The 14,318-nt window shown below is 44.5% G+C and overlaps 1 protein-coding gene across 2 annotated transcripts in view; it reads right to left on the reverse strand.

The window, feature by feature from the left end:
* The window catches only part of DPF3 (double PHD fingers 3), a gene marked incomplete at its 5' end in the record, with an annotated part of 250,104 nt that overhangs the window by 11,099 nt on the left and 224,687 nt on the right, over positions 1–14,318 (reverse strand). For both annotated transcript variants that reach the window (XM_079767944.1, XM_079767945.1), the window contains one exon: positions 1,698–1,810. In XM_079767944.1, coding sequence (XP_079624070.1) covers positions 1,698–1,810 — 113 coding nt within the window. The remainder of the gene's footprint in view (positions 1–1,697; positions 1,811–14,318) is intronic.

The following is a 14,318-nucleotide window of genomic DNA, read 5'->3' on the forward strand; positions in this document are numbered from 1 at the left end:
CCTGATCACCTCTAACCACCTCTGCTTGCCTTGCCTGATCACCCCTAACCACCTCTGCCTGCCTGCCTCATTGCCCCTAACTGCTCGCCTGCCTGCCTGATCACCCCTAACCACTCTGCCTGCCTACTCATCCCTAACCACTCTGCCTGCCTGATCACCCCTAACCACTTGCCTGCTTGCCTGATCACCCCTAACTGCTCGCCTGCTTGCCTGATTGCCCCTAACCGCCTCTGCCTCAGCCCCCGCCGTGGCGGCTTCATCTGTATGGATGTTTGGCTGTCCGGTCTAATTAGCATATTACGCTTTTATTATTATAGATACCCAGTCCATTTGGAGATTGTTCTCATGTATTATGTGGATGTAATTTTACCTTTCTGCAAATGGTTATCCTATTGGCCCAACACCATTTATGGAAATGTCCATCTTTGAGCCAGTAATTTTAGATGGAACCTTTATCCTATACTAAATGTTCAGATGTAGTTGGATCAATTTATGGGTTTTCTATTCTATTGTTCTATTTGTCTGTATCATTTTAATTATACAGGCTTTACAGTATGTTTTAACATCTCATAGGGCTAGTCTCCCCTCAAAAAAAAATTTTTTTTGGTGTTTTCTTGGCTATTCTTGCATGTTTCTTTCCATATGAACTTCAGTATCAACTTGTCTAGTTCCATAAAAAAAACACACACAAAAAAAAAACACACAATCTGGTGTTTTTATTGGGCTTGAATTAAATTTGTAAATTAACTTAGGAAGAACTGACATCTTTATAATGTTGACTCATTCTATCTAAGATCACACAATGTTTTTTCATTTGTACAAGACTACTTCTGTATCTTTTCAAAGGTGTTTTAAAATTTTCTTCATATGTTTTACACATTTACTATTAACCTTATTTCTACGTATTTTTCTTTGTTGCTATTATAAGTAGAGTTTCTCTACTATTGTGTCCTCTAACTTAATTATTTGCTATTATTTGTGCCTATGAAGGCTATTAATTTTTGCATGGTAATTTTATATCTTACTACTTTTAATATTTGAGTTAGCATTATCATTCATTTTCTTGGGTTTTTTTCAGATATACTATTATAGCTTATGAAATAGAATTTAACTAAAAAGAAAAAATTGAGTTTTACTACTTTGTTACCATCTTATGCTTCTAGTTGGTCTCTCCTGTCTAACTGCCTTAGCTAACATCTCTAAACATAGAGATAACGGGCATCCTTATCTGGTTCCTGATCTTAGTAAAAATGCCTCATGTTTCCCCATAAATAAGATAATGGCTTTCATTCTAAGGAGAAAAAAAAAAAAGTTTATCATATTAAGAAAGTATCCGGAGCTCCAGTTGCGCAACCGGTTAGCGTGCGGTACTTATAAGAAAGTATCCTACAATTTCTATTTTCTTAAGTGTTTTCATCATGAATAGACATTGAACCCATTCTGTTATATTTGAAAATTAATAAAAAAGGGAAAGAATTAAGTATTTATTCTGCCTTTTTTATATACTCTTTTCCTGAGGGTAACCAAGTCCCTGTGGTACAAGGGTCTCACGTGTTCTGGGGTCAAAGGGAAAAGGGAAGGTCCTGACTGACCCTTTCTCCGGGAACCCAATTACAAGAGTCCAGCTTTCCTCTTCTCCCCTTGAAGGACTCCCAGCCCCATGGACTTCTACCTCCTGGTGGAAGCCCCAAACTCACATCATTCTCCGAGGTCCCACAGAGGATGCAGGATTTGCACTCTATGCACTGCCACTTGTAGGTCTTGACAGCCTCAGTCATGTTCAGGGTGAACTGCAGGCAGGTCGGGTGACCTAAAGGAAGCGGAAATGGCAGCGTTAGGGCCAGAGGGTCTGACTTGTCACCCCTCAACACCACTAACTGAAAACACATTTATGTCCAGCTTGGAGAGAGGGTGAGGGTAGCATGTGTTAGGAAACAAACTAGGGACCCAGATGGGGCCCTCCCCACACTCCCCACTACCCACAATTACATCATCAGATCAAGGCCTAAAGAGAGAGACGGGCATTAACCCTTCCACCAGGGATAGATGCCATCCAAATCCTCCTGCCCTAAGAGCACATTCCCCTACAGGTGTAGCCAGTTATGAGGACAGAAAGTGGTGCTCAGAGAGAAACAGAAAGGACACTGCACAGCACATGGCACAAGGCTGCACTGTGAGAGTCACCCGCCCGCATTATCTCCCGGCCCCAGCATCAACTACGGCAAGAGCGACACACGAAAGCTATTTGTAATTGGGCCTTCTGATCCACAAAGGTGTTCACACTGCCTCAGGGCACGGGAGAGGGGGGTGTGAGGATTCCAGGGACAGAGCTCAGGGGCTCTGCGAGGCCTTGCACTGTTATCCGAAGCATCCCTGCCCAGGCCCGGGAGATTAGTGGGAGTCCACGCCTGCCCAGAACCAGGGGCTATAGGGGGACGTGGCCTAGCAGGGAGGGCCAACAAATGCAGCATCACAGCAAAGGGTACATAATGGCCAGGTCTATCCTAAAAGGACTCATCGCTGGCTCTAACTCTCTCTTCCATCCCAAGTATCTCATTAACCAAGCCAATAGCAGGACCAGGGAGAGGCATTAAGCTATCACCTTAGAGCCCACAGCCTCAATGGACCAATTCTGAGGCTTGGCCTGCAGAACTGGATTCTGTTGTCGGCCATAGCTCACCCAAAAGAGACACTCGGGCAGTGAGAGGACAGATATGAACCACGGAATGTGAAGACCTTTGACCTTCTATTTGGCAGGGAAGGGAAACTTGGATGGTGCTCTCAGGTTTCCCAGTGCTGTCAGTCTGCCCAGAGCATTCAGGCGAAGCCCATTACTGACTCTATCACAAAAGAACTGACAGCTTTGCCTACTGCTGGGGGTTCATCCTTCTCCAGAGCTCCAACGCTGCCCAACCCACCATATAGGGCGTTGTGTTGCCTCTCTCACATGAGTTATTATGTACTTCTAAAGGGGGACACTAGAGACCAAGGGTAGGGGGTGCTACTTTCACCAACCCAGTGCCCTCCACAGGTGGTCAGGACCCCATGTGGTACTACCACCCCTTGGCAAAGCCATCCCAGGAGGAGGCTCCCATTTCCTCCTTCCCAAGTCCTCCGAGCTAGTGACATAAGGGTCATTTGGGGCACATACTGTCTATTCAGTCAACGTAAGGACCCTTCAAATTTGGGGCTCCACAGATACAAACCACACTGTCATCTCTGAGAGAGTAAGAGTGGGGGTGGAAATAACTCATTGATGGGGGACGGGGGGGGCCACTTAGCAAAGAGCAGGTAAAAGTATCGAGGAGAAGGCTGATCTAAAAGCTTTTCAAGGACTTCTCAGGAGCCATCCAACTTAGAGACTCCCACGCTCTGGACTAATAACCCTCTCAAAGTGACACTTTGGCAGTGACCCTGAAGGGAAAGAAGCCTGGCATTAAAAGCCTGGATGAACATCCAGTTGATAAAGCATCTCAAAGATCTATTTAAGAACAGTGGCCAGGGTCATTCCTATTCCAATCTCTCAGAGACAATACCAGGATTGGAATAGGAGAGAAAATACCAGTTTGAGATTCTGAGTGGTATGGGCCACAAATGCCCAGGGTCTCAGACAGGGCACCCTTGGGAAGGTTACAGATGGGTTCATAGAGCAAGTAACTATACAAGCAAGTTGACTCTGCCCAGTTCCATGGGCTCAGGCCAACACCCCAGCCACAACCAGCCAGGTTACAATAGTTATTCATGAACTTGTTCATGAACGACTATTTATTGGGCACCTGTTAAGCCAGCCATTGCACTAGACAGAAAAGATACAGTGGTGAGCAAGATCCCCCCCCCCCCAACACCTCTCATTAGAGAGAACTCAAATTAATGAACTATATTCATATCTATTTGTTTACAACTGTGTGATAAGTGCCGTGAAGGAAAACCATAATTGGCGATGAAAACAAGCCATAGGAGAGCCTAACCTAGTCCGAGATGCCAAGGAAACCTTTCCTGAGAGGTGAGGCGTTAGCTGCATGGGTGAGGGGAGAGTTCCTGGTGAGGAGAACAGCAGGTGTAGAGGCCTGAGCAGTGGCGGTGCGTGGCGAATTAAGGAAAAGCAGGCTAGTGAGCAGAGGCTTGGCGAGCAAGCGGAGAAAGGCAGGAGGCGGCTGGCAAGGTCGCTGGAGCCAGATTACACAGGCATTTGCATCCCTTATTTAAGGATTTGGGGCTTTAAAATCATTAAAGAGTTTTAAGCAAGGCACGGACTGGATCACATTGTGTTTCAAAGGAACGTACTTTAGCAAGAGAGATCCTTGGGGTGATGAAGCAGTTCTGAATATTGATTGTGGTGGTGATTACTTATATGGTAAGATTGCAGAGAATTATACATATACACACATAAATATACAGTGTGTGTGCATGTAAAACCAATAAAAGATGAATAAGGTCTGCAATTTCCTCGATGTCAATTGACTATTTTTTTAAAAAAATATGTATTTTTATTGATTTCAGAGAGGAAGGGGGAGAGAGAGAGAGAGAGAAACATCAATGATAAGAGAGAATCATTGATTGGCTGCCTCCTGCACGCCTCACACTGGGAGATGGAGCCCACAATCCAGAAAGGTGCCCTGACCAGGAATCGAAACATGACCTCCAGATTCATAGGTCCACACTCAACCACTGAGCCACACCGCCGGGCTCAATTGACTGGTTTTGATATTGAACTAAAATTATGTAAGATGTTACCAGTGCAGGAAACTAGTTGAAGGGTGCATGTGACCTCTCTGTAACATACTTAGTAACTTTCTATGATGCTATAATTATTTCAAAATAAAAAGTTGAAAAGATCTTTTTGTATAAGGAAAACACAAAAACTAAAATCATCAGGGAGGGAGGGAGGGAGGGAGGGAGGGAGGGAAGGAGGGAGGAAAGAAGGAAGAAAGGAAAGAAGGAGGAAGGAAGGAAGGAAGGAAGGAAGGAAGGAAGGAAGGAAGGAAGGAAGGAAGGAAGGAAGGAAGGAAGGAAGGAAGGAACTGCTAAAGAGAGAATTTGAGAGGGTTGGGGAACGAAGCGGGCAGGAAAATGGGGGATGAGGAGGGGTAGTGTAGAGATGCAAGAATTGTTGACAGGAAATTAGTTTGGAAGCTGATGCAGCTACCAGGAGAGACACAGGATGATTAAACTAAGGTGGGGATTTGAGAAATATTAAAGATATAATTGAGAGGACTTAACTATTGTTTGAACTTCAGAAGAGTGGGAAGAGGGAAATGATGAGAATCATTCTCAAGTTTCTGACCTAAGAAATTAGGTGGGCTGCAATGAAACTTACTCAGGTGAGGAAGTCCACAGTGAACATGCAGGGAGCAAATGGAGGAGGGGGAGGGTTCACGCTGCTGAATTTGGGAAGTCTGTGAGGCTTCTGGTGGAAATGTCAGGTAAACAGTGAAATACGTGTGTTTAGAGTTCAAAAGAGAAGTGTGAACTAGACACTAAATTTAGAATTTTTGCTAAATAGGTGAGAATTAGTGAAATTATCTAGGAAAATAAAAAAAGAGCATGAAGAAAGAAGAAAGGAGAAGAGAGAAAAATATCTAGGACCGAGCTTTGAGGAGTGAAATATTTAAAGCTCAAAAGAAAGGATCGACAGAGAAAACTGAAAAGATGGCTGGAGAGGTAAGACCCAAACCAGGCAAGCATGGGGTCACAGCAGCAAAGAAAAAATTTCAAGGAGAGGGTCGTCAGCTGAGTTGACTGTCATAGGTTCTTGAGTTTGTCCTTGCTCAGTGAAGACCTGGGGTGAGGGAGAGTTGACAGATCAGAGCCCAAACTGCCCTGCTAATAGTAACACTCTTCACAGTGTCCTCTTCTCCCGGAAGGAAGATCAGCACATTCCAGAGCATGGCGTGGGACAGGCCAACTGGAGCTGCCTCCGCAGGTGGGCATGGGGTGGGGGTGGGGGATGTGTGTGTTTCCTGCAGCCACCAACACTCCACAAATCTTTATCGAGAGCCAATTGTATCCTCAAGTTCTCTCAGACCACCGTGCTGAGCTCTGAAGACATTTGCTGGTATAGTTTTGAACCAGTGAACGGTAGCAAGTGGGTTTTAGAAACTCCTGTTGGAAGTCTCTGAAAAAGTCCCAAGGGCTTTCTCTGTGTTTCAGTCTTGAAAGTCATCTGCCTACCCCTCTCCTCCCCCACCAAAGACCTTCAAACCTAACAGAAGGGAATGACATTCATACAACACACCCCATGCTCCCCTATAAAATGTAAGACAAAAATGAGCCTCCATAAGATGTAAGACTAAGATGAGCCTCAGCTCTGGCTGCAGGCTCCTTTGCCTCAGAATTCAAGACCTCACTCAGGGTAAGAGGATGCAACTTCTCAACCAGGGAGGGTGAGGCACAAAAAGTCAAGTCACCCAACCAGTCATTAGGAGGTACAAAAACTATGCCCAGAGCTAAATCCTCCATCTGTGCCACCATAACAGGTTGGCTACCTGTTGCCTGTCTCCAAAAGCTGGAAAAGTCACTTACCAGCTAATACTGTAAGAATAAAACTTATCTGTCATGGAAATGACTGCAATAATGCATACTGTTGGACAAAATGAAGTTTCTAAGGAAAATACCAGAAACCCATTTCTAGGTTTTACTGCTAGAACTCTTATTTTTGCCCAGAACTAATTCCTAAAATCCTTAGAAGTAAAAGGATAATAGATACAGTCTTTCCAATTCAAGGGTGGTGAAAAAAAAAAGAGGCGGCACATTTGTTGCAACGCAATTTACTTGTAGTCACTTGCTACTTAAAGATTCCTATCTTAATCTCTTCTGTAAAGTTAACCATCACTCTCTAATGCACTAGCTTGGAAATCTGGATTTTTAAATACTTTGTTTTCTTAAGGCAAGCAACCCATGCACTGCTATTTAAATAGCCCAATGGAGTGAGGGGAAAAGAGCCCTGCCAGGTCCCCCTGGGGGAGATGATGCAACGGGACATTTATAAGATTCCAATTACCAAAATGAACTAGGAAAGCAGTATGTGTGCATGATTCATCCTGGCCAGATCATGAAACACCAGTCCTTCCTGAACTGTTCCTCCAAATTCATTCTATCAGGAGGGCTCAGTAAATCTCCTGACGGCTGTGAAAAGGCATTCTCCATCCAGCCCCAACCCCTTCCAAAACTGACCTCCATCCTCCCAAAAAGTTGAACCAGGAAATGTAACTGATGGCAACCGTGTGTGGAGACCTTACTTGTGGGCAGGGCTCTCAAGACATAGGGATTTGGCTTCAGGGTCTCTTTCAGCAGACAGGAAGAAAAGGGAAACCTGTGGGGTGTGAGAAGCTTCTCAGGAGGGAGAAGACTGTCCACGAGGCTGGCATGGAGGGCCCTACAGTCCACTGGGCTCAGTGACTGCCCCTTTGCCACCTGAAGGACACATCTCATGTCTTTTCAGAACCACGTGCATAGATGCTGAGAATATTCCCAGGAGAGCACGTGGGATTTTGTGTTATGGGAGTGAGAAGGCACACAGATAAATACCCAAGCAAAACTAGTGTCAGTTCCATATTCGCGGCTGCCTTCGCCCACACATGCTCATACACAACTGCCCACGCACGAATATTTCCAACCTTTTAGGGGTGAAAATATCTGCCCTTGTTGATTAAGTTCTCACTAGAAGTCATTAACCAGTCAGTATCACTCTATAGATTGTCGGTACAGTGAGAGAAACACGGTTCATCTTCAACGAACCCTGGGCAAAAAGAAATTGCTATGACATGTGTCTCTTACATTATGATCCTTATTAAAAGAGGTTTTTATTTTATTACTGCCAGTATTTAATTTTGACTAGGCTAAGCCTCATCGCTGATTAAACTACAGCTCCAGGAAAAGAACACATTATCTTGATAGGTATGTGCTGAAAACATAAATAAAACAGATACAAATGGCTGTGGAACTATCATGGTCTATTATTTATTCATTGTTAAATTATAACCACCTAATTATATTTTATTACCGTATTCATCAATGTTGATCTCTTAAACACTAATTTCTCAGGAAAGGAGAACCTAAATATCCCTGTTTCTCAGGCAAGAAATTGTAAAACTCAAATTGTGCTCCTTGGTCTGATGCCTGGTTTATAGAAATTACATAATATAAAATATGTAGGATCATTCTAATCTGAAATAGCACCAAAAACAAGTCTCCACGAGTATTCATTAGAAAATAATTTGGCTCAAATTTCTAACCGTTCTCTATATTCGTACACACATAAAAATTCCAATATTAACATATTGCAAAAATGTATAAGACACTTTAGCTAAAGAATTTATGCAAAGTGCAGTCAAATCTGAATCATCCATGCTAAAGAGTAATTTGAGGAGAAAAAAAATATTACTAGCTCACTTTGGGAAGCCATCTCATTCAATCAGATCCATTCATTCTCATTTTCTCTCCGTCTCTCTCTCCCCCCACCCTCCTCCACTTTGAGACCCAGCTTATAAGGTAGAGGGAATGAGGCTCTGAGTCTTCATAGTTAGTCTGTAAAAGGGTGAACCTCGAAGTAATCCAAGTCGTCAATCCCTGTAGACATAGATTATGACCAGTATGTTAACCAGGCACTGCCTCTTCACTGAATTATTTCTCAAGCCTGTTTTATAAACCTTCTGCAACCATACACCAGCTCCCCTCTCGTCTGCCCCAGATGTTACTAATGCTAAGACATCTGCAAATCGACCACAGTGGCACTCCAGAGGCACCTGCTCAGCTCCTTGTTTTCCACATCATTTTTAATGTACTTCAAAGAGGAAAAAGAAAAGAAAAAGTGTGGAAAGGATAAGGACCAAACAAACAAAAAACACATTAAAAATAAATGGCGGTGTGAGCCGTGGTTGCCTTTTGCTTGGCAAAAAAACACTTTACTGTGCAGCAAACTCAACTCGACTTCGAGATCTGTTATCCTCTCTCCAGCTGTCAAACTCCAGGGCACCCAGGTACCATTCCGGAGGCAAACCACAGAAATTGTCATGCTGATCATTATTATCAGTAGCCATACAAAGTACATACAAAGTGTTAGAGGCGCTTTTAATGGGCTAAACAGCTACAGGCTCATGTGCCATTCTCAAATAGCCCTAGAAATTCCCCAAATTTTCATGGTCAAGTATGTTCCAAGATAGTCTCATCTATAACCTGAGGGCATTGCGATTGATCCTCTTAAAGTGAAATAATGGGACGGAACAGCCTGGACCTGGCTGGCCCAGGTTGGTGTCAAGGCACAGCCCTAGAAGGATGTCAAGAGCCACAGTGACAATCCCAGAGCCCCTAATTAGTCGCTGCACTGAGGACCACAGATAATTTATTCATATACTTATTCCCTCAACATTGTTTGTTGACTGAATAAATGTAGCAGGCACTCTTCTAGGCACTGGGAACACAGCAATGAGGAAAACCACCCCGCCCTCATGGAGCAAGAACCACAATTTCAGATATATTACAGCATCTGTGTCCCTTGGACAAGTCCCTTTGCCTCTCTGGGCATCAGTTTTCCAATTGTTAAGTGAAAGGATAGAAATCTCCTATCCATGAAGCTGTGGCTCTGTCCATACCACCCATAAACAGCACTTTTAGAGATACTATTGATCCCAAGTTGCCCAGCTGGTTGATGGAATAAACAGCCTTCTAAAACTTGCCTATTAAATCTCAAAGTGGAAAAAAAATAAGAAGAAAATTAAAATAAGCAGTCAGTACCGCTAGAATTTATGTCAACTTTTCCACTGGACTAGCCCAATCCTGGTTCAGTTCCGTGACAGAAAACAAAAGAAATCTAGAAACCTAAAAAGCACTCTCATCAACCGTACCACCCACCCCCAGTTGATAAGATGGGCTGAACACATGGGTTAGGAATGAATCTGCAGGCAGAGAGGCGTTGGATCAGGTTTCATCCATGAGGAATAGCAGATCTGCATTGAGCTGTCATGTGACAGTGAGCAAACAGTGCCAGGCAGGGTGTCAAAGTAGAGAGACACCAATACGAGCAACTCAAGTTGACTCTCCTTTTAAATCTTTAGCTGAAAACGTGGATTGTAGGTAATCCTCTGCCCCTTATGCAAGTGTAAAGATCTGGATTTCACTCTGTCACGATTCCTAGGTTGAGGCACAGAGCAGCTGATAACACTGTTGGCTGAAATGGAGCCGGTAAGCTTACAGAAAGTTGAATTCCATTTTGGCACATTGTGGAGATGGCCAGGAGCCAATGAGAAAATATGGGTCTATATTCAGGAAAGAGGACCAGGCTAGAGACACAGACTTAGAAATCATCATGTGTGAGCGACAGATGAAGCCTTGGCACTTGGTGAGACACTCAGGGAGAGGCCACAGAGTGAAAAGTAACATGGACCTTGGTGGAGAGGGGGAGAGGAGAAACCACTATAACTGAACGCATGAAAGGGCATCAAGAAGAGAACTCAAAATAAAAAAAAAAATAAGAAGAGAACTCAGTGAGAGAAACAGAAATGATGTGGTCACAAAGGAGAAGGAGAACCTGGAAAGCTCTTCACGGCGTCCAAGGAAGAGGACAAGATGGCCACCACCATCAAGAGAGAGATGAAGCAAGATAAGAACTGGAGAGAACGTATTACCCTGAGTCACTGATGATTCGAATTAAAATCATCTCCAGGAGTAGTGGGCCCTCATGCCTCTCTGAATGACAGGATGGTTTCCATGTTATAGAAGAAAGAATTCATGAGAAGACCATCCCACAACATGCTTTCCTTCCACAGGCTTGTCCATCACGCTCAAGCTTGAAGGCACCATTTAAAATAGTCTTAGGAATATTATCTTTGTCTGATTCCATTTGTTGATATCAGGGGTCATTTTTGTGTGTGTAGATTCCATGGCATAAGGTAGGTCCTCCCAGCATCAGTTTCCATTCTTGCCCGAGGAGATGCATCAAGTCTCTGGAAGCCAGTTCTTTCCTTCTGGCCTTTTGAAGCTCTTCAATCCCAGGTGTGGGAGCCCTGCCTGAAAGGCTCGGGCAGGTGCTGGTGGAGGTTTCTTCCACAGCTCCGGGCCCTGCACACTCTCCAGGAATGCCCAGATCCAGAGGGGAAGTTGGTGCCACAGGCAAAAGATCCGAATTGCCAGTCAGACTGAATGGGAGTGGAGAATGGAAATGACTCCCAGGCAGCAATATTGATGGTTATGGTAGTTTTTGTTTTTTTTAAATGACTACAAATACGTTGATCCTCTGCTTTTCAAGAAGTGTTGGCTTTGCCCCAACTCTTGATTTAATAAATATAGCAAAGAGAAAGTGATGATATGCAACTTGGGAAACTAAGCTATAAAAAGGTCCTCATGCCCTAGTCAGATTTGCTCAGTGGTTAGAGTGTCGGCCAGCTGACTGAAGGGTCCCAGGTTCAATTCCAGTCAAGGGCAGGCTCGATCCCGGGCCCAACTGTATGCCTGCGGGAGGCAACCAATTGACAGGTCTCTCTCACATCAATGTTTCTCTGTCTATCCTCCTTCCTTTCACTCTCTTTAAATATCAATGGAAAAATACCCTTGGGTGAGGATTAACAACAACAAAAAAGGCAATCAGGTTTCTCTCTCTCTCTCTCTCTCTCTCTCTCTCTCTCTCTCTCTCTCTCTCTCTCCCCCTCACTCTGGAAGAAACCAAGTGTTGTATTATGATTGTGTTATGAGCTTCCCTATGGAAAGATCCACATGACAACAAACTGAGAGCGGCATCTGGCCAACATCCAGCAAAGACCTGAGGTCCTCAGTTCAACAGCCCAAGAGGAACTGAGGCCTATCAACAACATGTGAGCAAGTCCTTCAGCCCCAGTCAAGTCTTGAGATGACTGCAGCCCCACCAAACATCTTAACTACCACCTCATCGGAGAACATGCGCCAAAACCACCCAGCTAAGCCATTCCCAGACGCCTGAACCTCAGAAACTATGAGACAATAAATGTGTGTTGTTCTAAGCTGATGGGCTTGGGGATAATTTGTTACACAGCAATAAATAACTCATACACTAGCAAAGGAGAAACAGTAAGGTGTCTGGAGGAAAGACTCTTGAAAAACCAGACTTTGACAGGATTCCTGCTTAGACTGAGTCCCAGTCCTGGGTTGAACAATGAAGGGTGGAAGTGGATTTTAGGATGTTATCTCATTTCTATCCTCCATGGAGGGCTATTTTTTTTTTTAATGAATCTTCTTTAAAAGAGCTAATAGTGGAAACTAAGAAAATTTAAGTGACAGTGTAGGAACTAAAAAAGAAGTGAATAGGTGTGAAGCCACACAGTGCACAAGAGCATCCACCGATTCCTGGGCCCAACCTGTTTGCACAGTGCGGGCAGGAGGGCATCCTCTCCACCAAAGAAGCTGCCATCTTTGGCTTCTAGTCTTGCCCTGTTTCCCCATCTCACCCTTACCCTGCTCACCCCCCTTCCACCTTCTTGAGCCTATCTCCCACCTTCAACAAGATTTCTATTTAGGTTCCTGGAACAAGTCCCCCATATTAGAACGTCAGGGATGTCCTGGAAGTTCAACAACTCAATATAAGCAGAGCAACAACCGACAGTCAGTATTTTGGCCTCAAGAAAGTGGTGCTTGGATATCTGCATGATAATTACTCATCACATTCTCGAATAAATACCTTTATATTCACTGCTTTCATTTGATTCCCCACAACAACCCTGTGAAGTAGGCAGAACAGATATAAATACTCCTGATTTACAGGTGAGGAAGCTGAGGCTCAGACCGGCTTAGAGAGTCAGCAAGCAGTGGAGCCAGGTCTCAAATCCATGCCTTTACACTCCAGTCCTGTGGGCCTTTTACTCAACCCCACGGTCTCTCACTACATGTTCCAAGACGGCCAACCGAAATGGAGTGGCCCAACTTCAGTTTACTAGTAGCCTTACATTAAGCTGTTAAATCTAACATTTCCCCTTCATTTGCAAGAGGTTTGCTAAAGCACGGTAATGTAGGTCAGTGGATTTCTTTGTGCCTCAGTTGCCCCAGTCTGAACCATACAAAGTGGACCAGCTGTCTGTCCCTGAAGGTCTTATTGGGCCTCAGTGTTCATGCCTCTAGCAAAGTCCCTCAGGAAGCCGGGCCTGCTCCCATAAGGCAGGGCATCAAGTCCTCACCATTTGGCAGTGACTAAGCCTGGAAAACCCTGAGGAAGACTCACCCAGAAGTGAATCAGTCCAGCCACACAAAGGGGCCCTGGAGGCTGCTGGAAATAGGTCAGCAGACCACAGTGGCATTATTGGGCTTCGGCTCCTGAGACTATCAACAGAGGCCCCCAATCCCATTGGCCAGAGTTCCTCTGCCAGAGGCTGGAATGAGGACCTCCCTATCCCACACATGGACCACCTATTCCCCACAGGGAGCTAATTGTCTTGGTCCTTCCTGGGGCCAGCCTCAACGGACTGCCTATCACCTTCCCTCTCTTTGGATACTCTGAGAGGAGCACACAAAGACATCTGGCATCCAAAGCCAATTTCACATCAGCCCCAGACACCTCCATTACACTGTCAGACAAGGAAGGACATGAATGCTCCTTACTCATCTCATTCAGGAGAAGAACAAAAGAGCAGACAGAAAGGGCCCCCATTTTTGCAATCACCATACTGTGCCACAGCCCCAAGGCCCCAAAAATGTTCATGAACTCCTTTGAATTCTTTTCCCTCTCCATCCCCTGATTACCCCAAGTCAAAAATTCACTTTCTAATTTGCGATGGTGGAAGAATAGAAAAAGGGGATGGTGATGGTGACAGCCAGCTTCCCCTGAAGCCTCTCACCAAGGTTCCTTGAGCCACGAGGTCCCTGATGTCCTTCAACACCCTCCACAAGGAGACAGACATCATGCTGAACCAACACTGCTTAAAAGAGTAACATCCTCAGGCTCCATGGGAGCACGTCAAAACCCAGTACCATCTGGCCTTGTATTCACTCAGCATTTGCTTTCAACCCAGAGCCACCCTGAGCACCTCACTTGATCTACACCTTCGGCTACTCAATCCAACTGACAAATCATTTTCCACCAGCCAAATTCTCATCTAAAATTAATCTGGTTTTTTCTTACAATTAAACAAGTATTTATCCAACAAATTCATAAATGAGAACTGACCTCACTATTTGTACATGGGCTTTATCTTTTTCCTCTAGATAAATTAGGGAGTTGAGATACTACAGGAGAAAGCAAATCAATGGCTATTTCCAGTTACCAGCATTTGTCTTCCGATTTAATAGAAATGATGCCCTAAGACACGCAGTCTCTTCAGTACAAAAACACTCATCGATATTAAAGTGATGCAGGAGAGCCC

The sequence above is a fragment of the Cnephaeus nilssonii genome (genome assembly GCF_951640355.1).
Source record: "Cnephaeus nilssonii genome assembly, chromosome: 4".
NCBI classification, from domain to species: Eukaryota; Metazoa; Chordata; class Mammalia; order Chiroptera; family Vespertilionidae; genus Cnephaeus; species Cnephaeus nilssonii.